The 25,145-nt window shown below is 44.6% G+C and overlaps 2 protein-coding genes across 3 annotated transcripts in view; one reads left to right on the forward strand and one right to left on the reverse strand.

The window, feature by feature from the left end:
• XRCC6 (X-ray repair cross complementing 6) overlaps window positions 1–14,291 on the forward strand; it is a 28,100-nt gene extending 13,809 nt beyond the window's left edge. Inside the window, exons 7-14 of one of the 2 annotated variants that reach the window (XM_070411215.1) lie at window positions 5,603–5,789; window positions 7,477–7,645; window positions 8,729–8,890; window positions 10,346–10,475; window positions 10,682–10,782; window positions 12,097–12,210; window positions 13,869–14,104; window positions 14,151–14,291. In XM_070411215.1, the coding sequence (XP_070267316.1) occupies window positions 5,603–5,789; window positions 7,477–7,645; window positions 8,729–8,890; window positions 10,346–10,475; window positions 10,682–10,782; window positions 12,097–12,210; window positions 13,869–14,062 (1,057 nt within the window). In that variant the 3' untranslated portion in view covers window positions 14,063–14,104; window positions 14,151–14,291. The other variant, XM_070411216.1, reaches the window with a different exon arrangement.
• Window positions 14,292–17,757: 3,466 nt separating this feature from the next.
• Window positions 17,758–24,471, reverse strand: SNU13 (small nuclear ribonucleoprotein 13). The gene is made up of 3 exons (XM_070411217.1): window positions 24,373–24,471; window positions 19,312–19,432; window positions 17,758–18,162 (listed from the first exon to the last, which is right to left on the reverse strand). The coding sequence occupies exons 1-3, from the start codon at window positions 24,373–24,375 to the stop codon at window positions 17,900–17,902; spliced, it is 387 nt and encodes a 128-aa protein (XP_070267318.1). The 5' UTR covers window positions 24,376–24,471; the 3' UTR covers window positions 17,758–17,899.
• Window positions 24,472–25,145: the final 674 nt, after the last annotated feature.

The raw sequence follows: 25,145 nt of genomic DNA on the forward strand, positions 1-25,145 counted from the left end.
CACTTATTAACCTTAAGACATTTCAGATGAAGTTAAACATATCAAGCAACTTGTTTTGCACTGTGAGCTTCCATATTTTCCTTGACAAGTTATGACATAAGCCATGAGGTTGTAAACTATGATGTTATACTGTAACTTTTTAAAAATGTATTTTTATTGATTTCAGAGAGGAAGGGAGAGGGGGAGAGAGATAGGAACATCAGTGATGAGAGAGAATCGTGGATTGGCTGCCTCCTGCACGCTCTACATTGGGAATCGATCCATGATCTCCTGGTTCATAGGTCGGGCTATAACTTTACCTTAACTCGGAGTTATGATATTTTCAAGGTCGAAAGGTACCTTAATACATAAATGTGAAAATTTAAGACTGGGTACGGGGAGAACCAAGGCCACTTGAAGCCTGAGGTCTGAGTGGACCACATTGGCCAATGCTCTTTCCCAGGATACTAAAATTCAGAGGACACAGCAATTTTAAAAAATTACTTTGAAGATGGTGCAGTTTTTTTAATTGGTTACATTTATTATCAGCAGCCTTTAGACAACTGAGTTTAACCAAGTCAGCCAGAGTAATTCAAAATAGGAAGCCACCAAATGGTTGGTGTTGTTAGTAATGCCATCTGTTACTAGTACTCATGATACATTACCAAATTGATCTGGAAGCATAATAGCTCCTTGCTCCAGGAGCCAACATTTCTAGTTAGGACTCTGTCCCAAAGCAGTGTTCTTCCCACCGTGTGAACCAATATACCTTTGAACTAGTTGTAACTTGTTTAAATATGTTCTCTTCTTTAAAATCAATACTCCTAGCCGAAACCGGTTTGGCTCAGTGGATAGAGCGTCGGCCTGTGGACTGCAGGGTTCTAGGTTCAATTCCGGTCGAGGGCGTGTACCTGGGTTGCGGGCACATCCCCAGTGGGGGATATGCGGGAGGCAGCTGATCGATGTTTCTCTCTCATCGATGTTTCTGGCTCTCTGTCTCTCTCTCCCTTCCTCTCTGCAAAAAATCAATAAAATATATTTTTAAAAAAAATACTCCTAAACATTCCACTACAGTAAAGATTGGGTTATTAATCTGATTCTCTCCTCCTTTTTGATAAAGATCTCTAAAGCCATAAATTTCCTTTGAACACTTTTTAGCTGCATCCTGTACCTTTTTTTTTTTTTTAAATATATTTTATTGATTTTTTACAGAGAGGAAGGGAGAGAGATAGAGAGTTAGAAACATCGATGAGAGAGAAACATCGATCAGCTGCCTCCTGCACATCTCCTACTGGGGATGTACCCGCAACCCAGGTACATGCCCTTGACCGGAATCGAACCTGGGACCCTTGAGTCCGCAGGCTGACGCTCTATCCACTGAGCCAAACCGGTTTCGGCATCCTGTACCTTTTGATATGTTGTGTTTTCACTTTTTTAAAAAATGTATTTTTATTGATTTCAGAGAGGAAGGGAGAGGGAGAGAGCGATAGAAACATCAATGATGAGAGAGAATCACTGATTGGCTGCCTCCTGCACACCCCTAACTGGGGATCGAGCCCATTCCCCAGGCATGTGCCCTTGACTGGACTCAAACCTGGGACCCTTCAGTCCGAAGGCCAATGCTCTATCCACTGAGCCAAACCAGCTAGGGCTGTATTTTCACTTTCATTTAATTCAAAATAATTTTAAAATTTCCCTGTGATTTTATCTTTGACCTCCTGGATTATTTAGAAGTGTATTGTTTGTTTGTTTGTTTGTTTTTAATTAAATCTTTATTGTTCAGATTACATTTGTTCCTCTTTTTTTTTCCCTCCATAACTCCCCTCCTCCCAGTTCCCGCCCCACCCTCCGCCCTCACTCCCCACCTACTGTCCTCATCCATAGGTGCATGATTTTTGTCCAGTCTCTTCCCGCATCTCCCATTCCCCTTTCCCCCCCAAGAATAGTCAGTCCATTCCGTTTCTATGTCCCTGATTCATTGTAATCACCAGTTCATTCTGTACATCAGATTATTTATTCACTTGATTCTTAGATTCACTTGTTGATAGATGCATGTTTGTTGTTCACAATTTGTATCTTTACCTTTTTCTTCTTCCTCTTCTTAAAGGATACCTTTCAGCATTTCGTATAATACTGGTTTAGTGGTGATGAAGTCCTTTAGCTTTTCCTTATCTGTGAAGCTCTTTATCTGACCTTCAATTCTGAATGATAGCTTTGCTGGATAAAGTAATCTTGGTTGTAGGTTCTTGGTATTCAGTACTTTGAATATTTCTTGCCATTCCCTTCTGGCCTGCAAAGTTTCTGTTGAGAAATCAGCTGACAGTCGTATGGGTATTCCCTTGTAGGTAATTGAGTCTCTTTCTCTTGCTGCTTTTAAGATTCTCTCTTTGTCTTTTGCTCTTGGCATTTTAATTATGATGTGTCTTGGTGTGGTCCTCTTTGGATTCCTTTTGTTTGGGGTTCTCTGCGTTTCTTGGACTTGTAAGTCCATTTCTTTCACCAAGTGGGGGAAGTTTTCTGCCATTATTTCTTCAAATAGGTTTTCAGTATCTTGCTGTCTCTCATCTTCTGGCACCCCTATAATTCTGATATTACTGCGCTTGAAGCTGTCCCAGAGGCTCCTTACACTATCTTCACACTTTCGGATTCTTTTTTCATTTTGCTTTTCCAGTTGGGTGTTTTTTGCTTCTTCGCATTTCAAATCTTTGACTTGATTCTTGCGCTCCTCTGGTCTGCTATTGGGTATAACATTCTTTATTTCAGTCCGTGTATGCTTAATTTCTAGTTGGTTCTTTATCATAGCATCGAGGGTCTCATTAGTTTTTGTGAGGCTCTCATCAAGTTTATTGCAAGCCCTCAAAATTGCGTTTTTTAGCTCTATATCCTCCATTTCTGTCATGTTTTTTTGTCTCCGCATCTTTTATGCTTTCTTGGTGCACCCCCTTGTGGTCTTTGTGCGCAGTCTTGTTCTAGTTAAGCCTTGATTGTTGTAGTTAATACTAGAGGGATTTGACCACCAGGCGGACTGGCTGTGAGAATCAGCTTTGTCTGTCCGGGAAAACTTCTGTCCTCTGGGGAGGTGCTAATCTAGCCTTTGCCTGAGGCTATCCGGCAAATGGCTCTGCACAGGGCTTGGGTGGGGCAGGTCGCATGGGATCAACAGGGCGGGCAGAGGGAGCAGTTATGGCTGCTCTCAGTCCCGTTCCCAGAGGCTCTGCTTCTCAGAACCCCGGCAACTGTTGCAAACCTTGGAGAGAAAGCTGCCCTCACGTTCCAACTGATGCTAGACAATCCCGCTTCTCCCGTTTGAGTCTGAGTCCCTAGAGACTCGCCCGGATCTGGAGCTCAGAGTCTGAGACTCCCTCCTGATTGAAAACGACAACCGCGCCCTCAGCCACCAGCCCGCTTTGCGCGCGCACCTCTGCACCTTTAAATTTTCCACACTGCGCCTCCTCTGAGCCTCGGTATGCTATTGTCTTTCCTTCTAGTTGAAGAGTCTCTCCTCAGCCAGCCTTCCTGTGGTCCTGGGTGATGTCCGTTCCGTCTTTTAGTTGTATTTTTGAAATGGTTGTTTGTGGCAGCAGTCTCTGGTGTTTACCTATGCCGCCATCTTGGTGGTCTCAGAAGTGTATTGTTTAATTTCCAAACATTTGAGGTTTTCCCAGAATTCTTTCTATGGTAGATCTCTAACTTAGTTCCATTTTGGTTAAAGAGCATACTTGATATGATTTCAGTCTTTTTGGATGTATTTAGACTGGTTTTGTGGCAAGCGTATGGTCTGTCCTAGAGAATGTTCCACGTGTGCTTGAAAAGAATGCATAACTTGGGTTATTTTTGTGTTGTGCCTTTTTTACAATATCGTGTAGTAAATATTTTGCACATTGTCATTACTATAGAATACATTTCTAGAGGTCCTATTGCTTCTTACAATGTTGGTATGAATATTCTGGAGCAATATGTCATAATAGATACGTATACGAGTGTTGAACCAGACATACCAGTTTGAACACCAGTTTTTATTACTTGTCTGCCCTTAAACAAGTTAGATAACATCTCTGAGCCTCAATGCTTTCGTCTGTAAAAAGGACTATAATAAGTTTTATGGGTGGCAAACAATAGAAACGGACTCTTAATTAATGTCAGTATAATCAAGCAAAATTCTGAACAGGGTGGGGAGTGTAGGAACCCGAGTGGCACCAGGAATCTAGGTAGCAAGAACTAATGACAGTGTCTTCTAGGTGCTACCATCAGAAAGCATCCCTCCCTCCATGTCCTCCTTTGGTCACTGCTTAGGACCCAGACTCTCAAGAGAATAGGTGTGATGGTTTGAGTCTGAGTCAGATATATCCACCACTTGACCAGGGGAGGATATAGCACTTTGATTAACATCCCCCAGATCGGCAGTGGGGGAAGGGTGGTTCCCAAAGAAAAATTGGGGTTTCATTGTTAAAAAGGGGGGAAAGGGGTACTAGATAAGCAGAAACAACAGATAATCAACACAGTACTTGTAGGGTTATTATGACAATGAATAGCTGGAAAGGGATTGGAATAGTACTGAATTCAGTAAAAGTAATCATTTTTATTACAGTATATTCTTTTTTTTATATAAGCTTATTCAATAATTATTTTTTAAAAATCGATTTCAGAGAGAGGTAGGGAAAGGGAGAGAGAGATAGAAAATCAATGATGAGAGAGAATCATCAATCAGCTGCCTCCTCTATGCTTCCCACTGGGGATGGAGCAACCCAGGCATGTGCCCTGACCTGGAATCAAACTGCGACCTCTTGGCTCATGGGCCGACACTCAACCACTGAGCCACATAGGTTAGGCAGTATATTCTTTTTTTTTTTTTTTTTAAATATATTTTATTGATTTTTTACAGAGAGGAAGGGAGAGGGATAAAGAGTTAGAAACATCGATGAGATAGAAACATCGATTCAGCTGCCTCTTGCACGCCCCCCACTGGGGATATGCCCGCAACCCAGGTACATGCCCTTAACCGGAATCGAACCTGGGACCCTTCAGTCCGCAGGCCGATGCTCCATCCGCTGAGCCAAACCAGCCAGGGCATAGGCAGTATATTCTTTATCATTATTTTACATAGTTAATATATTCTGAAACTAATTTTTGTGGCATAGACCCTGAGATAGTATTACAGCAAACTCCATTGTATTATTAAAATGAGTTATATTTAGGAAAAGCAACCAAGTGAGTTGCTCAGTATAAAAGGAATAAAAAAGGTAAAAAATAAATAAATAAATAAAATGAGTTATATTTATATTCTAAGAGCTTATTTAGAATATAAGAGAGAGTAACACAATTTAAGTCTTGGGTGCCACTGTGGAATTTAGATAGGAAAGTATAATCTTTTAGTCCAGTGGTTCTCAACCTGTGGGTTGCGACCTCTTTGGCGGTCGAATGACCCTTTCACAGGGGTCACCTAAGACCATCCTGCATATCAGATATTTACATTACGATTCATAACAGTAGCAACATGACAGTTATGAAGTAGCAACGAAAATAATTTTATGGTTGGGTCGCAACATGAGGAACTGTATTTAAAGGACCAGAAGGTTGAAAACCACTGTTTTAGTTTATGCTTTTTTATTTTTCTGTCCTCCAGGTTGAAGTTTAAGCTCAACAAAGATACAGCATTCACTGTTGGCATTTATAATATGGTCCAGAAGGCTCACAAACCTCCTCCAATTAGGCTTTATCGGGAAACAAATGAACCAGTGAAAACCAAGACTCGGACATTTAATGTAAATACAGGCAGTTTGCTTCTGCCAAGTGACACCAAGAGATCTCAGGTAGGCCTGCCTACTAACTGAATTTTGTCTCATTGAGGAGCTAACAGGGAGGGGAGACAGTGATCAGCCTAACCAGATAGCTTTCATGTGCGCATCTTTCTAGCCAAGTTGTTACAACAACATCCTTACTCTTTGAAACTATGGCATCGAGATCAGAGATGCCATGAGAGCTAGAAAGTTAGAGCCAGTGCTGGAAAGAGACATCAGTGAAAACTTTCGCTCTCACGCTGGCTGGTGTGGCTCAGTCGGCTGAGTGCTGTCCCGTGCACCACAAGTTGTCCGCTGGATTCCGGTCAGGGCACATGCCCAGGTCTCAGGATTGATCCTCGGTAGAGGGCGTGCAGGAGGCAGCGGATCGATGTTTCACTCTCACATTGATGCTTCTCTCTCTTTCCCTCTCCCTTTCTCTCTAAAATTCAATACACTATTTTTTTCCCCCAAGAAAACTAGCCCTTGATCACTCAGCTCAGGATGGGCTGTGTCTTACAGTCTAATTCCTTGTTCAGGTATAATAGCAGAAAATGCTGACAGTTAACTAGGGAGATGGGGAGTTAGGGAAAAGGTGTTAGGTGTCAAGTGCTTTTTAAAATTTTTGATTTTTTTCGGGAGAGATTTTTTCCCCTTATTTCTCCTGTGTTTTGAAATGATACACATAGGCCTTATTTATTTATAAATATATTTTTATTGATTTCAGAGAGGAAGGGAGAGGGAGAGAGAGATAGAAACATCAATGATGAGAGAGAATCACTGATCAGCTGCCTCCTGCACACCCCCCACTGGGGATCGACCCCACAACCCTGGCATATGCTCTGACCGAAAATCAAACTCGGGATCTCCTGGTTCCTTGGTCGACACTCAACCACTGAGCCACGCTGGTCGGGCCCTTCTTTCTTTCTTTTAAATCCTCACCTGAGAACATGCTTAGAGAGAGAGAAGGAGAGAGAGACAGAGACAGAGAGACAAACATTGATCAGTTGCCTTCCATACGTGCCCTGCCCAGGAATCGTACCCACAGCCTTTCTGTGCATGAGACAATGCACAATGAACTGAGCCACACTGGCCAGGCCTGAGTTTCTTGATCCAATGTCCCTAAAGAAAACCTCCAGGGCTCTGTTTTTCATAAAACCCGAATTTGACTCTAACAGAGTAACATCTGTAACTACTCACATATCTAGGATCACAACACAAACATTAAAGTGTGTGTACCTGCCTCCCACTACTTGAGACCCAGCCACTGCCTGACTTAGGTCCTCTCAATAAATGTGTGTGGTTCGACACCCTTTGTGTGTCAGGGACGAGCGCTCAGTACATGTAAAATGAGGGAAAGAATGAATGCTTGAAGAGCGTGGTCTTTGGCACCAGACAGAGCTGGGTTGAAGCTTAATTCAGTTGTATAACCTGGAGCAAGTTACCAACCACTGAGCCTCAGGCCCCTTATCTGTAAAACAGTTTTAACATCTCCCACCAGGGATTATTACAGAGGATACAATACAGAGGATGGCAAACTCCAAGGGCCTGCCGGGCACTCAGTCAATGTTAATTTCTGGTGGTAGGGGGGTGATGCCCCTGGTGAGCCACACTCCTGCTCCGTAGAAGAAAGCTGGCTTTGACCTGCCAGTGTCATGTGGCAGCTATTTTGAATCTCCAGCAGCCTGTCTGTGTGGCCCTTCCTGTTTCCCGCCTTTAGATCTATGGGAGCCGTCAGATTGTGCTAGAGAAAGAGGAGACGGAACAGCTAAAACGGTTTGATGAACCAGGTTTGGTTCTCATTGGTTTCAAGCCCTTGCTAATGCTGAAGAAGCACCATTACGTGAGGCCCTCCCTGTTCGTGTACCCCGAGGAGTCCCTGATTAATGGTAAGAAGCACAGACCAAAGGAAAATGAATGAGTAGCACAGAAAGCACCTTGCAGAGCTGCATTTCCTAAAGAGGTGCTGATTGGAAACTGCATAGAGTGTATTACTGGGGTAATGAAACATACATATATATGTATATATACATATACAGTATATATTTAAATATGTTTTTATGATTTTTTAAAAATATATTTTATTGATTTTTTTACAGAGAGGAAGGAAGAGGGATAGAGAGTTAGAAACATCGATGAGAGAGAAACATCGATCAGCTGCCTCCTGCACGCCCCCTCACTGGGGATGTGCCCGCAACCAAGGTACATGTCCTTGACTAGAATCGAACCTGGGACCCTTCAGTCCGCAGGCTGATGCTCTATCCACTGAGCCAAACCGGTCAGGGCTAAATATGTTTTTATTGATTTCAGAGAGGAAGGGAGAGGGAGAATCATTGATTAGCTGCCTCCTGCATGCCCCCTACTGGGGATCGAGCCCGCAACCCGGGAATTGAACCGATGATCTCTTGGTTCCTGGGTCAAAGCTCAACCACTGAGCCACATCAGCTGGGCTTACTGAAGTATTCTGAAAGTGTTTCATGTGCAAATAAATTTTGGAAATGTGGGACTAAACTAAAAGAAGCTTCTTTAGGACCTATGATATGCCAATATGCATTTTGAATGTCCAGGAGGGGTATGGAATTAGCATTTAAAAAACTTCCTTCCTTCTTTGAGGCATCAGATAGACAGTTTGAAAAAAAACAAAACCACAAAACAAAGTTTTTCCCTGATGTTGGCAATTAAAGATGGTATTAACTCAGGCATTGGGCTTATTTTACTGTCCAGACCTATATTCTGTGCTATAGCTAATGAACCCCCTGATTTGACTGATTGATTTTCATTAATAACTGGGGCTATGTCGTTAACCTAAAGAAAGTAAAAGTGAACTGATGTTAATAATTCACATTTGAGGCATCCATTCTCATTCCTTTCCCCTCAGCTCTGGATCCATCACCCCTTACCTATTGAAGTATCATAAACCCTTTGAAGAAAGTGGAAGAAAAGTTACCCCTAAAGGGATGTTTGTTTTGCAGGGAGCTCAACCCTGTTCAGTGCTCTCCTCACCAAGTGCCTGGAGAAGGAGGTCGTGGCAGTGTGCAGATACACCCCCCGCCAGAACATCCCCCCTTATTTTGTGGCCTTGATGCCACAGGAAGAGGAGCTGGATGACCAGAAAATCCAAGTGACTCCCCCAGGTATGTGGCAGAGAGATTTTCCGGGCTTCTGAACCTTGTCAGGCTTTGGAATCCCTCACGGGATTCGTGGTACCAGAGTTGCCAGGGATGGGCCCTGGGAAGTGTGTGTGTGTTTTTGTTTTTTTAAAAATATATTTTAGTGATATTTTACAGAGAGGAAGGGAGAGGGATAGAGAGTTACAAACATCGATGAGAGAGAAACATCGACCAGCTGCCTCCTGCACACCCCCTACTAGGGATGTGCCCGCAACCAAGGTATATACCCTTGACCAGAATCGAACCTGGGACCTTTCAGTCCGCAGGCCGACGCTCTATCCACTGAGCCAAACCGGTTACGGCAAGGAAGTGTGTGTTTTTAAGGTTTCACAGGTGAGTCTGGTGAGTAGCACAGAAACCAAATGTGGTTGTACAGTGCACAGCATGTACTATCAAGCAAGGCAGCTCTTCGACCAATGATTCTCTCTCATCATTGATGTTTCAATCTTTCTCTCCCTCTCCCTTCCTCTCTGAAAAAAAAAGAAAAGAGAAAGGAACATCAATGATGAGAAAGGAACATCGATTGGCTGTCTCCTGCACGTCCCTACTGGGTATCGAGCCCACAACCTGGCATGTGTCCTAACTAGGAATCAAACCATGACCTTGGTTTATGGGTCGATGCTCAACCACTGAGCCACACTGGCCGGGGAACCCAGTTTCTCCTTTTCCAGCTGGCTCTGGGTGAGGCTCTGTCGAGAGTAGGTGTTAGAAGGAGATAACAGGGCAGAGGAGAGCGAAGGGACTTGCTCCTCTCTCTTGCCCAATGCTATTGGCATTGCCTGCAAGGGCACTTCCCAGGGCAGCAGCTTGGCTCCAGTTTCCAGATTTTTTTGGAACAAGATCAGCCTGATTGCCCTCAATTCTTCCCTTTCAGCATGTGGTGGAGGGTGAAGAAATAAAGAGGAGGCTCAGAGGGGGCCTGATGGAGCTGGGACTTAGTCCTTAGGGAGCGGGCACTGTCCAGCTGGCTCTAGTGTATCAGAAGTTGGAGGTGGGACCAGCTGCTGCCGCCAGGTAAAGAGCCCTGGCAGTGATAGGAACAGGAAGTATATGGAGGAGCACTCCTGCCTTGGGGTTGCCCTCTTGAGGAGTGTGTTAGGCAGATGCTATCAGATATTAGCTGGTAAAGGAAAAATGGGGCTGGCAGGGTCGCAGCCCCAGCATCACAGGACATAGAAGGGTGAATTTGGCCCTGGCCAGGTAGCTCACTTGATTAGAGCGTCCTCTTGATGCACCAAGGTTATGGGTTCAGTCCCTGGTCAGGGCACCTACAGGAATCAGCTGATGGATGGGATAACAAATCGATGTTTCTGTCTCTTTAAAAAGACGGGTGAATTTGGAGCTGAGGGACAAGTGACAACTCAGTCACTGAAATCTTTTGTTAAGTCAAGTCTCAGAAATCTTCTCTCTTTTCTTCAGGCTTCCATCTTGTCTTCTTACCCTATGCTGACGATAAACGGAAGGTGCCCTTTACTGAAAAAGTCATGGCAAACCCAGAGCAGGTAGACAAGATGAAGGCTATTGTTCAGAAGCTCCGCTTCAAATACAGGTGAGTAGCGGGTCGATCACTGGCTTGCTTCTGGAACTGTCTCCTGAGTTGAAAGTCCGTTTTTTTTAAATCCTCACCTGCGGATATGTTTTCTCAGCTGACCTGGGACCTGCACTGAGTTGGGTTAATTTAATTTTATTATTTTTAACATGTTTACATTTTTATTTTAAAATTTACTTGTGTTTCCATTACGATGATTTTAACAGAAGTGACAGCTTTGAGAACCCAGTGCTGCAGCAGCACTTCAGGAACCTGGAGGCCTTGGCTTTGGATTTGACGGAGCCCGAACAAGCAGAAGATCTGACATGTAAGAAGGCCGCCACTGAGAGAGGAGGTCTTGTCGGGGAGGCTTTCTGTTTGATCTCGCTCTGGACAGTAATGTGGGTGTATTTCCTAGCACCCTCTTGAGACTTAACCTCGTTGTCCAGCCCATCTCTGTCTGGTTTTCTAGATTAGCTTAGATGGCCTGGGAACAGATTGGGCTGTGAGAAGAGTAGAAAGTGCCAGGCTTCTGAAACCTGCCTCTGAACTAGGCCATTCCTTGGCTACATAATGGTTAAAAAAAACCACCATTTATTGAGTGTTTACTGTGTGCCAGGTACTATCCTATGTGCTCACTCATTCAATCCTCATAACGGTGAGGTGGGCACTGTCTTTGCCTTGGGTAATGCTCCGGGCACCCCAACCACTCCCCCTGTCTGCCTCCACACCTCATTCGTCAGTAGGTCTTGTCAGTTCTATCCCTTTTCATGTTTGTGGTCCAGTCCCATGCCCCACCCCACCCCTACACACACTGCTCCAACCTTCTGTCTTACCGGCCTTCAGTTCATACTCACACAGCTGTCAGGTGATCTTTCTAAAATGCAGATCTGATCCTGTCGCTCCCCTGCTCATAGCTCTTAGTGTTTCCCACTGTTCTTGTGATGAGTTTTAGTTCCTGGCAGGCTTTTGAGGTTTCTATTACCTCCCTGTGCCTGCTTTTCCATCCTCCTTGCTGGTCCTGCCCTCCTCATACCCTGTCTTCAAGCTGGATATTACCTGCTGTTTCTCACCCCAGTGCCTTTTGCTGCTTGGAATAGTGTATCTGCCTGAGGAAGAACAATCCGCTTTCCCGAAAGCCTTTCTTGACCGCCACCCCCACTCAAGGCTCCAGTGTGCCCTGTACAGGCTCTGCCTGGCATTGCCCAGCTGTATTGCGTCTGTTTTTACCACCTCCTTACCCTGACTCAACTGTAAGCCTACTGAGAGCCTAGACTTGTAGACTTGTTTGAACCCCGGAATCCAGCCCAGTTGTCAACTCTACCACTTCCCAGCTGTTTGACCTCAGGCAAGTCAATTAACCTCTCTGTTTTCCTCCTCTGTAAAATAGAGGCAAACTTACCTACTCCAGAGGTTAACAAAGCTCTTAGAAGGGTGCCCGGCTGTAGTAAGTGCTCATTGAATGCAACTGTTAGAGGTACTTGGTAAATGTCAGACAACATTTGTTGAATGTTTTCATGGCCAGGTCAGCTGCCTGCTTGCGGACCCTTCCTCCCCGACCTCCCCCAAACCCATCACGTGCTTACAGGAAGCCAGGGTTTGTGACTCGACAGGCCATTTTTCCTTTGTTTTGATTTTCTAGTGCCGAAGGTTGAGGCAATGGATGAAAGACTGGGTTCCCTCGTGGAGGAGTTTAAGGAGCTTGTCTACCCACCAGATTACAACCCTGAGGGGAAAGTTTCCAAGCGAAAACAAGGTGAGAGCTGGGCGTGGACATCCTGTGGGTTATTTCCAAAAGTTGTCCTTATGGTCCTACCGCAGAGAATAATGACCCTTCCGAAGTTCCTATGCAAACCTACATATTTACATATACAAAGGCATATTTCAGCATAAGTGGAATAGTATTCACATTGCTTCTAGTTTATTGTGTCACTCAGCTGTATACGTTCAACAGTTATTTTTTATCCATATTTACTTATCTACCTCATTAAAAAAAATAAGACAACAGCCCTGGCCGGTGTTTCTAAGTGGTTAGAGCAGGGGTCCTCAAACTACGGCCCGCGGGCCACATGCAAATACAAATATTGTATTTGTTCCCGTTTTGTTTTTTTACTTCAAAATAAGATATGTGCAGTGTGCATAGGTATTTGTTCATAGTTTTTTTTTTTAAACTATAGTCCGGCCCTCCAACGGCCTGAGGGACAGTGAACTGGCCCCCTGTTTAAAAAGTTTGAGGACTCCTGGGTTAGAGCGTCAGCCCACACACCAAAGGGTTTCGGGTTCAATTCCCAGTCAAGGGCAAAGCTTAGGTTGCAGGTTCGATCCCTAGCCCAGCCAGGGTGCTTGCAGAAGGCAACCAGTTAATGATTCTTGGTCAGGGAACATGCCCAGGTTGTGGGCTCTATCCCCAGTAGAGAGCATTCAGGAAGCAGCTGGTCAGTGATTATCTCTGATCGATGTTTCTATCTCTCTATCCCTCTACTTTCTTCTCCCAAATCAATAAAAATATATTTTAAAAAATCATTAGGGGAAAAATATTAAATAAATATATAAAAAATAAAAAACAAAAAATAAGGCTATGTAGTGCTTCATTAGAAGGATATGCTAGTTTATTCAGCCAGCCCTTTATTGATGGATATGCTGCAGTGAACATGGACCACCATCATGTACTCGTGTGAGCAGATCTATAGAATAAATTCTTAGCACTGTAAGTGCTGGTTCAGGGTGTAAACATTTCAAGTTTTGAAAAGAATGGCCAGTTTGCCTCTGAAAAGTGATAGCTTATACCCTGTTCAAGAAGGGGGATGGGTGTGTTTCCCTACACTCTCACCAATCCTGGACTTTATATACTATTTTTAATTTTCACAAAAAGTAAGCGGGGAAGTTCTATCCAGTTTTGATTTGCAATTCTCCAATTATGATGAAATGTAGTTTTCTTGGCCTTTTTAGGGTAGGTGCAGCAGTGGGCTTTACCCTTTCTGCATCAGAAGCACCTCTAGTGCCGTGGGAACAGAGCTCTTCACACCTGTGCATGCACTAGTGCTGTACTTGTTTATCTCGCTCAGCCTGCACGTTCCTGTCACCTAGCCCGGTCCCGTGGTACTTACTTGGTGCTCTGGAAATGCTTTTGGGAGAGAGGGAGGGAATGAATACCTGCTCATTTAGAGTGAGACCAGTTTCGGGTAAACTGATGGCACTCAGAGTACTCTTAACACCCTCCTAGGTTGATAGTTTTGATTTTATGCTTAAATGAAGCTGCCTTATCGAGGCACTATCTCCCCAGAGTGTTCTAAGTGGGCGTCATGGCTGATGGAAATTGTCTGACTGCGGTCCAGATCATGTGAGGGTCCTATGCGTGTAGTTGGGATGCCACTGGCAGCATTTCCAATCACTCCCTCCCGACCTTTCCCCCAGATGATGAAGGTGCTGGAAGCAAGAGGCCCAAGATGGAGTTGTCGGAAGAGGAACTGAAGGCCCATGTCAGCAGGGGCACGCTGGGTAAGCTCACTGTGCCCGTGCTGAAGGAAGCCTGCAGGGTGTATGGACTGAGGGGCGGGATGAGGAAGCAGGAGCTGCTGGATGCGCTTACCAAGCACTTCCAGGACTGAGTGACAGACCCTCCAGCCGCCACCCTTCCACCCTGGAGCCAGGCTGCCTGACAAGCCGGAGCCAGGCTGCCTGACAAGCCGGAGCCAGGCTGCCTGACAAGCCAGAGACTTTCTGTTGCTAAGGAGGCAAAGTAGTCCTCCCACTTTGTTGTGCCTTATTCTGACTGAATAGAGCCCTAATTTTGTACTAAATGCTGTTCTTTAGTGTGAAAGAAACATGTGTCTTGCATCCAAAGATCATTTGCTATTGGCTATTAGCTTAATTTTCTCACATCATCACAATGGGAACAAAATGACCACCAGTGAAGGTAGGGACAATGTGATGATTAAGGACAGATGAGCAGATTTCAGGAATGACAAGCCCCAGCAAGATCCTGTCCTCTCCTCTTTTCCTTTAATTGTGTCCTATTAACCACTATTCGCCAAAAGTGCCGGAGCGCTATTGCGCTCCTCCTGCAGTGTCCAGTTCTAAGTCTGATTTATTAGTGATGATGATATTGCTAAATATGTCAATTCTTGCTGTGAAGAAGACGATTTTGTGGAAGATATTGAATATGTAACTTCCATTTACTTGCGTTTCATAATTTTTTTCCTAAACTGCTGTAAAATCAGCAAAAATGCCTTGGCAATTTTAGCATAGTTCCTAGGATATTGGTTGGCACTCAAAGGGTTAAGACCTAAAGGCCAGATTTCAGAAGCAATAAGAATGTAACATTTCTAATACTGTTACCATTTGCTTCCTGAGTAAATAGCACTCCCCCACCTCCCATGTTGCATTCCTTTTAATGTGACATTCAAGTATATGAAGATAGTTTCTGTTGCCCCAAGAATTTGGGTTCCAGTGTAAGTGAAATCAGTTCTTACTTTTCAGGGGAGCTGTAATAAAGCAAGTTCACGATGAGGAGAGGTCCTAGTATTAGGAGGGGAAGCGGGGAGTCTCCCTCCCCTCCCCCCACCCCTCCTCCATCCTCCCTGTTTCTTTCCTGCTCTCTCTGCTCTTGCTTTTGAAAAATTAGCTTGAGAGAAGGAAGAAAAACATCTGCAAGAATTTGTGTCCTCTGAGGATGGCTTGAGATTCAGAGTTTGTAGGGCCTGTGTCTTTCAGGATTAGCATGAGCCTCTCATGAGGAGCGTGTAGGAGGGTCAAATTCCTCTTGTGAGAGATTTTCAGTTTTGGGTTCTTTGCTCTGAGCTTTATAACGTCAGTTTGGGATTTAAGGTAATGGAAATGTAGTTTAGTACTTAACAGTACTACAAATGAATCATCTTTTTCACAAGGTCATCATTGTAAATGTAAAAATATTCCTTAATCATAGGTCCTCTTAAGAAATTGGTTTTAGGAAACTTATTCTAAAATAGAAGTTCCTGACCAGTGTTCATCAGGGCCCCTTGAGACCTAGTGAAAGCCATTGGATTCTCTCTCCAAAATAAAATAAACTGTATATGCAAAATTTTCAACCTATTTCCTAGGTGGCTGGATGGAAAGGACAGGTTTCCTTGTTTTCATGTCTAGGCTTTAGGAACTGTTGATTCTACACATTGGAGCACCTGTTAGGGTGCTGCTGCAGGTGCTAAGTTCTGGCTCTCTACTGAGGGCAATAATCAGATGACAATCTGATATTAGTTAAGGACAAGTGGAATAGAATGCGATGGTGCTGCAGGGGAGGCAGCATGAGGTGGGGTAGCTGGGAAAGGCCCTAAAGAAGTGACATTTGAATGACTAGTATGAGGAGAAAGCCACCAGGGCAGCAAAGGAACACCAAGTACAAAGAATTTGAGAAGGAAATGGGTAGGGGGTGTTCCAGAAACCAAATATGAAGCACTGAGCAAAGGTAGAACTCGGTGAAGCAGACACAGGACACGCAGAGGAGACCATGAGGAGCAGGAAAGAGCCACGGTTGTCTCAGGTGATCACTCGTTGACACCTGCCTTTTGAAGGCCTCCAAGGGAGCTGATACAATGGAGTAGACCCAGTACCAGGAAGGAAGATCCTGGGAGCCCCCGCCCCACCCCACTTCTTAGGGCTCTATGGGTAAGCCTGAGTTTCCATTTAGGTGGAGGTTGGATTTCTTAGTTCCCACTGCCCCCAAATTATTTCAGTCCTTTAGAGTACTTTAAAGTACAAGAGAGTAAGAACTACCTCAAAATTCACCATCCACAAATAGGAAACTGCTGGGGGCAGTGTGTATAAACACTGGAGCAGGTTGGGGAGGAGGGAGAGGGAGAGATGGCCAACAGGCATACAACAGGGTGGTTTCCAGGTTTCCTTCTTATTGGAGTGGGTACACTGGCCCGTGCTGGCCACGAGGAAACCAAATATAACCTATCCCCATTCATCTGACCATTACAGGACTGTTATTTGTACTTTGTAAGAAAATGTCTCCAGCTGAGGTAGCAGACTCTCAGGGTACCTCCCCTTTGATAAAAAAAAAAATAGGTGAGGCAGATGATTTGGCAATTTTAGTCACCAATCCCAATCCCCCCTCCCAAGGGCTACCAAGAGCCCTAATTTTGCAACAGTGATTCTCAACTAGGAGTGACACTGCCACCAGAGAACATTTGACAATGCCTGGAGGGAGGGGTTAAGGTTGCCATTGACATCTGATGGGTAAAGGCCAGGGATGCTGCTAAAAACCCTGCCACACACAGGCAGCCTCCATCACAGGATTATCCAGCCCCAAATTCTGAACTACCAGAAATCAGCTGGCAGGTAGTGATGGCTTTTGCACAGCTTCTTGGTGGAAAGTTTGAACAGCTAAAACCATACTAATAACGCTAAGCAGTTCTTCAAGTATTAGCTGGATACCTACCAAGAATCACACTTTCTCTTTAAGTTGTAGTATGAATATATTTCTTTACTGGGACTCTCACAACAATGATACATTAGCACTGTCCTTCTGCCGTGATCAAGAACACATACATCTGACCCACATCGTGGCAGGACAAAATGGGTAAAGGCTCTCAGAGCTGATACCAAGTGTCCACTGAAGAAATCTATTCACCAGAAAGGATGTTTCCTTGGACTCCATCACCTCTGTTGTAACTTCGTCTCCAAGACTTGCCCAGAATCCTTAGGTCCAGCACCAGTTGACTCTACTTTCTCTTGCCACTCGACTCCTTTAAGACCTAGGTCAACTGCTCCATGCCTCACTAGCCTAGGCCACTTTTGGAATCCTGCAGCACACATCCCTTTGGTATGCTGCTGTCCTCCACCCTCAGGGGCACAATTGGGAGGTTGTTTTTTTTGGGGGGGGGTCTGGGGGGTGAGGAGGGAAGGACATATATTACCAAAAGCAAACGGTAGAGGTACATTAATAAATGACACTTGGGCATACAACTAACAACCTCACAGGATACATGCTTCTTCCTCAAATGACGCATAATACCCTAGAGAGCAAAGGAACCCCTGGATCACGTATGGAATGATTCTGTATGCCAGGCACAAGGGAGATCAAGTGGGTGGTGTCTACTTCACCATGCCCTGTACACAAAAGGCAGTTAGTGCCTCAAAGCTGGAACCGGATCTCTCTACCCTGGCTCTTTCCTGCCTTTGAATGGTGTCATGACTCTGCTTCTACCTGTTCTGGGCTTAGTTCATTTTTCAAAAGGGAGGAAAGATGGTGGAGGAAAAGTGGAAGAGGAGGTTTAGGGGTGGGGTGGGTGTGGGGATGATAATCTATACAACAAAACAAAAATAATTCAAAAATATAAAAAGATTTACTACTACAATATTTTATAACAATAGAAGGTAGCTGGAAATCCTACATGGTAACACAGACAATATGATACACAACCGAGGGGGAGGAGGCAAGAGAGAGCGTGGCAGAGGCCACCGGTTTAGACTAAGAGCCTTTCAATGGACTGCTGAATGGACTGGATCTGCTGCTTCAGCTGGGAGCCTTCTTTGATGGTGACAGAACAGGCGATGACAGGCCTGGAGACCCCGCAGGCCCGCCCCAGCGCCTGCTTGGAGCGCACAAACACGTAGGGCACATTCTTGTCCTCACACAGCAGCGGGAGGTGCAGGATGATCTCCAGGGGCTCTGCGTCTGCAGCCATCACAATGAACTCAGAGATGCCTCTGTTAAGGGTTTTGGTGGCTGTGGAGAGAAGGACATGCGGCCAATAGGTGATGGGGGGTTTGGGCAGGGAAGCCACAACAAAGCAATTTCCAAGGAAAAGAAACACATGCAAGAAAACTGGGCAAGCCCTAACCGGTTTGGCTCAGTGGATAGAGCATTGGCCTACGGACTGAAAGGTCCCAGGTTCAAATCCAGTCAAGGGCATGTACCTTGGTTGCGGGCATATCCCCAGTGGGAGGTGTGCAGGAGGCAGCTGATTGATGTTTCTCTCTATCCCTCTCCCCTCCGCTCCATAAAATATCAATAAAATATATATTAAAAAAAAAAGAAAACTGGGCAAAACTCTCACACATAAGCAAGTCTCTGCCCTGTAGTGGCCTTGGGAAGGGACAAGGGATTTAAGTGCCAGTTGGTTATCCTCAGTGCCTTCCTCAAAACCATCAGTTCTGTCAGAGCACATCCTGAATCAGCCCACTTCCTTCCTCTCCTCTGTACCTCATGTCCAAGTCACCGCCATCTCTTGCCTGGTTGATCGGAACAGCTTTCACACAAGCCCCGCCAGAATGAAGCGGAGTATGCAGCACTTCTCAGACTCTGTGATCTGTGACAGTTTTACCATCTCAACCTGCACAATCAATACTTCTGACAAGCTCACATGCAACTCACCCAGGAAGCACACCACCACACAGCATCGTTCAAATGCTTATTCCTGATTGTTTATCTCTGTGGCCCAGCGCTAGCACACGGACCACACTCTGCATTAATGCTTGAGTACTAAACAAGGGCACAGGCTCCAGAGCAGTGGTTCTCAACCTTCTGGCCCTTTAAATACAGTTCCTCATGTTGTGACCCAACCATAAAATTATTTTCGTTGCTACTTCATAACTGTCATGTTGCTACTGTTATGAATCGTCATGTAAATATCTGATATGCAGGATGGTCTTAGGCGACCCCTGTGAAAGGGTCGTTTGACCGCCAAAGGAGTCGCGACCCACAGGTTGAGAACCACTGTTTTAGTGTCTAATGTAAAAATGCTGTTCTTAGGTCCTCACACTGGTCCCAATCAAGAGTACCCGGCCCTCTTTCTATACTGGAAACCTAGACCAGGGACTCCTGACAGAGTCAGGTGCCTTCAACAGCCCCCCTGCAACATGCTGGCTGCCTTACCCTCATTGGCTCCTTTTCGAAGCTGCTTGTAGTTACATGACTGCTGAACGAGGTCCAATAGTTTCTTGGTGAGGTGGGCATCTGCAAGAGGGTAGGCCTTCGGATTTACATCAGCCTCAGTCTATGGGGGTGAAATCAAAGCATCAGTGAAAATGAACCACAAGCTGTTCCAGACCAGTCACAAAATAATCGACAACTGAGACACAACGGTCAGCTCCCCTGCTTCCTCACCCCCAAACACACTTATAAATGACACTAGAGCCACACTGCCCAGTTTTTCTAAGTTAGGAGCACACTCCGAACTTAGAAAAACTGAATTAGGACTTAAACAAAAAGTTAATTACATAATCCAAAAAAGTATACTAAAGGTCATATACTTTTAAACTTGCCTCTCTTCAGCTTAATGCTTGGTAATAATCCACAGCAAATGGATTATAAATGGGCTCCCATGGCTCAGTTTCAATGAGTCACATGGGGGTAATCTTTAAATTTAGATTTTGTACTCCATACTATACTAAGTTTACTGAATCAAAATTAAGGTATAATTGCCCATCCAGTGTGGCTCATTGGGTTAAGCGTCATCCCATGCATACAGAAGTCACTGGTTTGATTCCCAGTCAGGGCACATGCCCAGGTTGAAGGCTCGATCCCCAGTAGGGGGTGTGCAGAAGGCAGCAGATCGATGATTCTCTCATCATTGATGTTTCCATCGCCCTCTCCCTTCCTCTCTGAAATCAATAAAAAAATATATTTAAAAAAAGACTTTGATTCTAATACTAGATATTTTAATATTAAGAAATCTCCCTGCCCTAACCAGTTTGGCTCAGCGGATAGAGCGTCGGCCTGTGGACTGAAGGGTCCCAGGTTTGATTCTGGTCAAGGGCATGTACCTTGGTTTCCGGCACATCCCCAGTAGGGGGTGTGCAGGAGGCAGCTGATTGATGTTTCTCTCTCATCGATGTTTTTAACTCTCTATCCCTCTCCCTTCCTCGCTATAAAAAATCAATTTTATACACACACACACACACACACACACACACACACACATATATATAAAGAAATTACTCCATTCCTCCCATCTCATTCCCACCTGACCAGTTTAACCATTTTCATTAATTTCTCATTTGTTTTCCCTGTGATTCTTTTTATAAATATATTTATATTATATATACAATCCAAATGCAGCCCAACATCACTATCTCACGCATCCAGCTGTCTGCCAATGGAAGTCTGGTCCAACCCTGGGTCGGGGGACTGAACCTTGGCAGGCCACATGCAGCACCACCGGTTGTAGGCGGTGACTTGTGGGTGATGGCCAGGTGGGAACACTCACAGTTGCATCTGTCTTGGTGACCTTTTGAGACTGAAATGACCCACCCCTGGAAGGAGCAGGAAGTGATATTAAGGGCCAGATTTTACCAAGACACCTAGTCCTTAACACCGTGGTTCTCAACCTTCCTAATGTCTCGACCCTTTAATACAGTTCCTCATGTTGTGGTGACCCCCAACCATAAAATTATTTTCGTTGCTACTTCATAACTGTAATTTTGCTACTGTTATGAATCGTAATGTAAATATCTGATATGCAGGATGTATTTAGGTGACCCCTGTGAAAGGGTCGTTCGACCCCCAAAGGCTTAACACATGATCCCTGGGTGATGAGCAATTAAATTAGGTGAGGGCTGAAGGAGTTACCTGAAGTAGTGGGTAAGAAAGACTTTATTATCTGTCTGCTCTTCTCCATACATTTTAGAATTAGCTTTTCAAGGTCCACAAAAAAGCCTGCTGGGACAATGTCTGATTTGTAGATTTGATATAATAATCCCAGTAAAACAACTTTAGGATGCAGAATCTGTCAATCCCATTCATATCAGTGCCTTTAAGTAAAGTTTTATTATTCTCTAAAAGCCTTATTATCTTTTATACTTATTCCTAGATACTTCAAATTAAGAAAATTCACTGTATTTCTTAGTGTACTAAGTTTCTCCTTTAATACATAAATTGGTGTTGAATTCTATCAGATTTTCTGTACTGACTCAGGTGAATAAGATTTTTCTTCTTTAATCTTTACAGTTTTTCTAATGTTAAACCAATTTTGCATTCTTGGATAAAAACAACTTAAGATTTTATTTTAGATCTACTAGCTAATGAGCATAGTTTCTTTGAGGGATAATAAAAATGCTCTAAAATTCAATAAATCGATGGTCACACAACTCTGTAAATATATGAAACCTACTGAATTATATACACTTTAATGAAGTTAACTTTATTGCATGTAAATTGTCTCAATAAAGCTATTTAATAAACTAGGTCTAGAGATTCTTCAAGGTTAAAAAAATTTTATGTTAGCCGAAACCGGTTTGGCTCAGTGGATAGAGCGTCGGCCTGAGGACTGAAAAGTCCCAGGTTCGATTCTGGTCAAGGGCATGTACCTAGGTTGCGGGCACATCCCCAGTAGGGGGTGTGCAGGAGGCAGCTGGTCGATGTTTCTCTCTCATCGATGTTTCTAACTCTCTATCTCTTTCCCTTCCTCTCTGTAAAAAATCAATAAAATATATTTTTTAAAAAAATTTTATGTTAGGCCCTGGCCAGGTAGCTCAGTTGATTATTGAGTGTTATCTCCATACACCAAGATTGCAGTTTCAATCTCCAGTTAGGGCATATACAAGAATCAACTAATGAATGTATAGATAAGTGGAACAAATTGATGTCTCTCTCTTTCCCTTTACCCCTCTCTAAAATCAATAAATAAAAATATTTGACTTAAGAGAGGAAGGGTGAGGAAGCTAGAAACAGCAAAGATGACAATCATTAATCTGCTGCCTCCTGCACACCCCACACTGGGAATGAGCCTACAACCCGGGCATGTGCCCTGATCGGGAATCAAACCATGACCTCCTGGTTCAAAGATCTGTGCTCAACCACTGAGCCACGCTGGCCAGGCTTGTTCTTTACCTACTTTCTTAGTTCTTTTTTCCCCCAACATAAGCATTTTTAAAAAATTATTGGTTTTTAAAGAAAGGGAGAGGGAAGCATCGATTTGTTGTTCCACTCATTTATGAATTCATTGGTTGATTCTGGTGAACAGAGATGACACTCTAACCAACGAAGCTACCCAGCCAAGGCTATATATTCTTTCCAAACACTTTGTTATTGATTCTTAATTTATTTGTGTTTTCGTTGGGAGAATATGGTCTATATTATCATCAATCTTTCAAAATTTGGTGAACTTTTTTTATGATCTAGGAAGTAGCCAATCTTCATAAATGTTCCGTGCTTGAAAAGTGCCTTTTATACTTGTCAGGTGCAATATTTACTAATTCACTATGATCACTAAACCAAGTTTACTTATAGTCTTGTTAAAAATCCTCTATTTCCATACTGACGTTTTCACTTCATAATCTAACAATTATACACTTAACTGCTAAATGATTGAATATTTGTCTATTTCTTCTTGCAATGATATCATTTTCACATGTGTCTTGTATTTTTTGGCCACTCTATCTTTACAGATCATTTCTTTCTGATGTTCATATAGGCTTCAGAACACTTTTTAAATTGGCATATCTTTTCCATTCTTTTACTTCAATATGTCCTTCAACTGGAGCATTTAGTCTGTTTTTATATTTACTTTTATATTTAAGTATTGACTGTGTAAATTAAGTAAACACTGAATTCAAATCTTCCTTCTTTTTGTGCCTCAGATCAGTCCCACATGTTTATTTTTTCTTTCTTTAGGTTAATTATTATTTTTTCTCGACTATTTTTCCCTCTACTAGTTTGGAGTGGTATATCTTTTTTCTTTTGGTGCCTACCCGAGAAAGGATATTTGTCAAAATCTAATTCTCAACAACAATCACCACCTCCTAAACAATAAAGGACCCAACATTTGAATTCCAATCACTCCTCAAAGTTACTTTTTAAAATGTCAGGTATTTCCATTGTGATTTCCAACAACCCATCTCTGGAAGTAAGTATTCTCAACTCTCAACAAACATCAAGTGCAAAAAAGGGGAGCCTGACCGCCCATCCAAGAGGAATCATCTTATCTGTCAACAATAACAGACGGTCAGCTCACCTTTAAAACCACACTACCGATGTTAGAAAAAGCAACAGCAATTTCTTGGTGTACTTATACATTCTTCCAAAAAAATGTTTAATCCTCACCGGAGCACATGCTTAGGGAGAGGCAAGGGGGTCGCGGGTGGCGGGGGTAGAAACATGGATGGGTTGCTTTCTGCACCGACAGGGGATCGAACCCGAAACCTTTTGGTGCACAGGACGACGCTCAACCAACTGAGCCACTCGGGCCGGGCCCCATCTTTTCATTTCTTGAAGGGTTAACTAGATGAATGAGATCACTAGCTAGCTTTAACCCCTAGCTCCACCAGTTTGGCCTCCTGTACACCAGACAGCCCCAAACTGGAACCGCACGTGGGGCTACCAGGACCTCTGACCACAGCTTCGCAGGAGCCTTTATTTACTGCACCCCCAGCCGGGGCTCGGGGATCCTCCACATTCCCCGCCCCGAACGCCAAAGGCTCCCTAGGTCCCGGCACGTGTGCCTCGCGGCGAGCACTCGGAGCAGATTCTCGCTGGACCATCAGCCCCGGGAAGTGGGATGGGGGAGGCGGATCTGAATCCAGGGAGTCCGCACCATCCTCTAGAGACCCTACTCCCCCAAACAGGAAAGATGGAGCCAAGTTTTCTCACCCAACTTTCTCCTCTCTCCCACGTGGGCTGGTCTCTTTCTCCCAGGTCGGACCATGCCCGCCCCGCTCACCAGAGGCCGTCGGCAGCGCGCACAGACGGCTGCGCCCCCGATCGCAACGGTTGGGACCCTAAGGCTTTCGGGGCTCTGACCTCCGGCGGGGCTGCTGGGACCGCACGGCCGCCCGAGTTCAGACTCGGGGCCGGACGGCCGGGCTACGCAACTCCCGGACTCCGGTCCCGCCCGGCCTGGCACCGAAGCCTCGCGCGTTGTAAGCCCCTGCAGGGCCGTGAGCGGCCCGAACCCGGGGTCGCCCGCCGCCCGGTCCTTCCGCCCGCGCACGCACTCACCATCGCTGCGGTTCCGCGGGCTCGCCTCCCCTCAAGACGCGCCGCCGACGGACGTCAGAGAAGGAGCGCTCAATCCACCGCAAAGCCTCACGGAAGTAGTGGAAATGGCCGCGCGTGCGGCCGGAAGCGGAAGTGATGTCACTGAAAGTGGGCGGGCCTCGCCCGCTCAAGAGCCAGAGAGGGAAGGGGTGCGTGGAATGGCTTCGCTCAGTCCTGGGCTTGGGGCCTCATTTTGCTGTTTTTTGTTTGTTTGTTGTTGTTGTTGTTTTTACCATCATTCTACATTACAGGCAAAAACAAGTTAAACCTTAAAAAAAATACACCGAAACAAAGAGTTTCAATGGTGACATTATTCCATTGCCGGCTTATGTTTCAGCACATTCTTGTGTTTAAAATCATCTTTTTGACTCATCACCGGAGAGGGAAAGGTATGGGGATAATGATAAGTAATCCTAAATGTTTTCCTTCATATTCAGCTATCCGGGTTAAGATTTCTGAAAGGGTGTGGGATCCGCCAGAAATGGAATCAATTGAGTAGGGAATTCAGGAAGGAGCAGGTTTGGGGGTAGGGGTTGAGTTTTTGTCAGGTTGGGTTTGGAGATGTCCTAGGACAGCCATGTTCTTCTGCCCAGCATACTGTTCTTTTCTCTATGCTTCTCCGACTCTCTGTTATTTAAGGCTAGACTCACGCCTCCCCACTTCCAGTAGGTCCTGTCTGATGCTTATGGCCCTTACTCATCTCTCTCCAACGTGATGTCAGGCATATCTTAGGA

This window comes from Myotis yumanensis, unplaced genomic scaffold (genome assembly GCF_028538775.1).
Source record: "Myotis yumanensis isolate MYYU_CA2020_CCGP unplaced genomic scaffold, mMyoYum1.0.hap1 SCAF_3, whole genome shotgun sequence".
NCBI lineage: Eukaryota > Metazoa > Chordata > Mammalia > Chiroptera > Vespertilionidae > Myotis > Myotis yumanensis.

What these genes read in the sequence shown, in the direction of transcription:
- SNU13 (XM_070411217.1), bottom strand. An exon ending in TCGAAAAGGAGCCAATGAGG is followed by an intron (nt 18,163 to 19,311) that starts GTAAGGCAGCCA and finishes TTCTCTCCACAG; the next exon opens with CCACCAAAACCCTTAACAGA.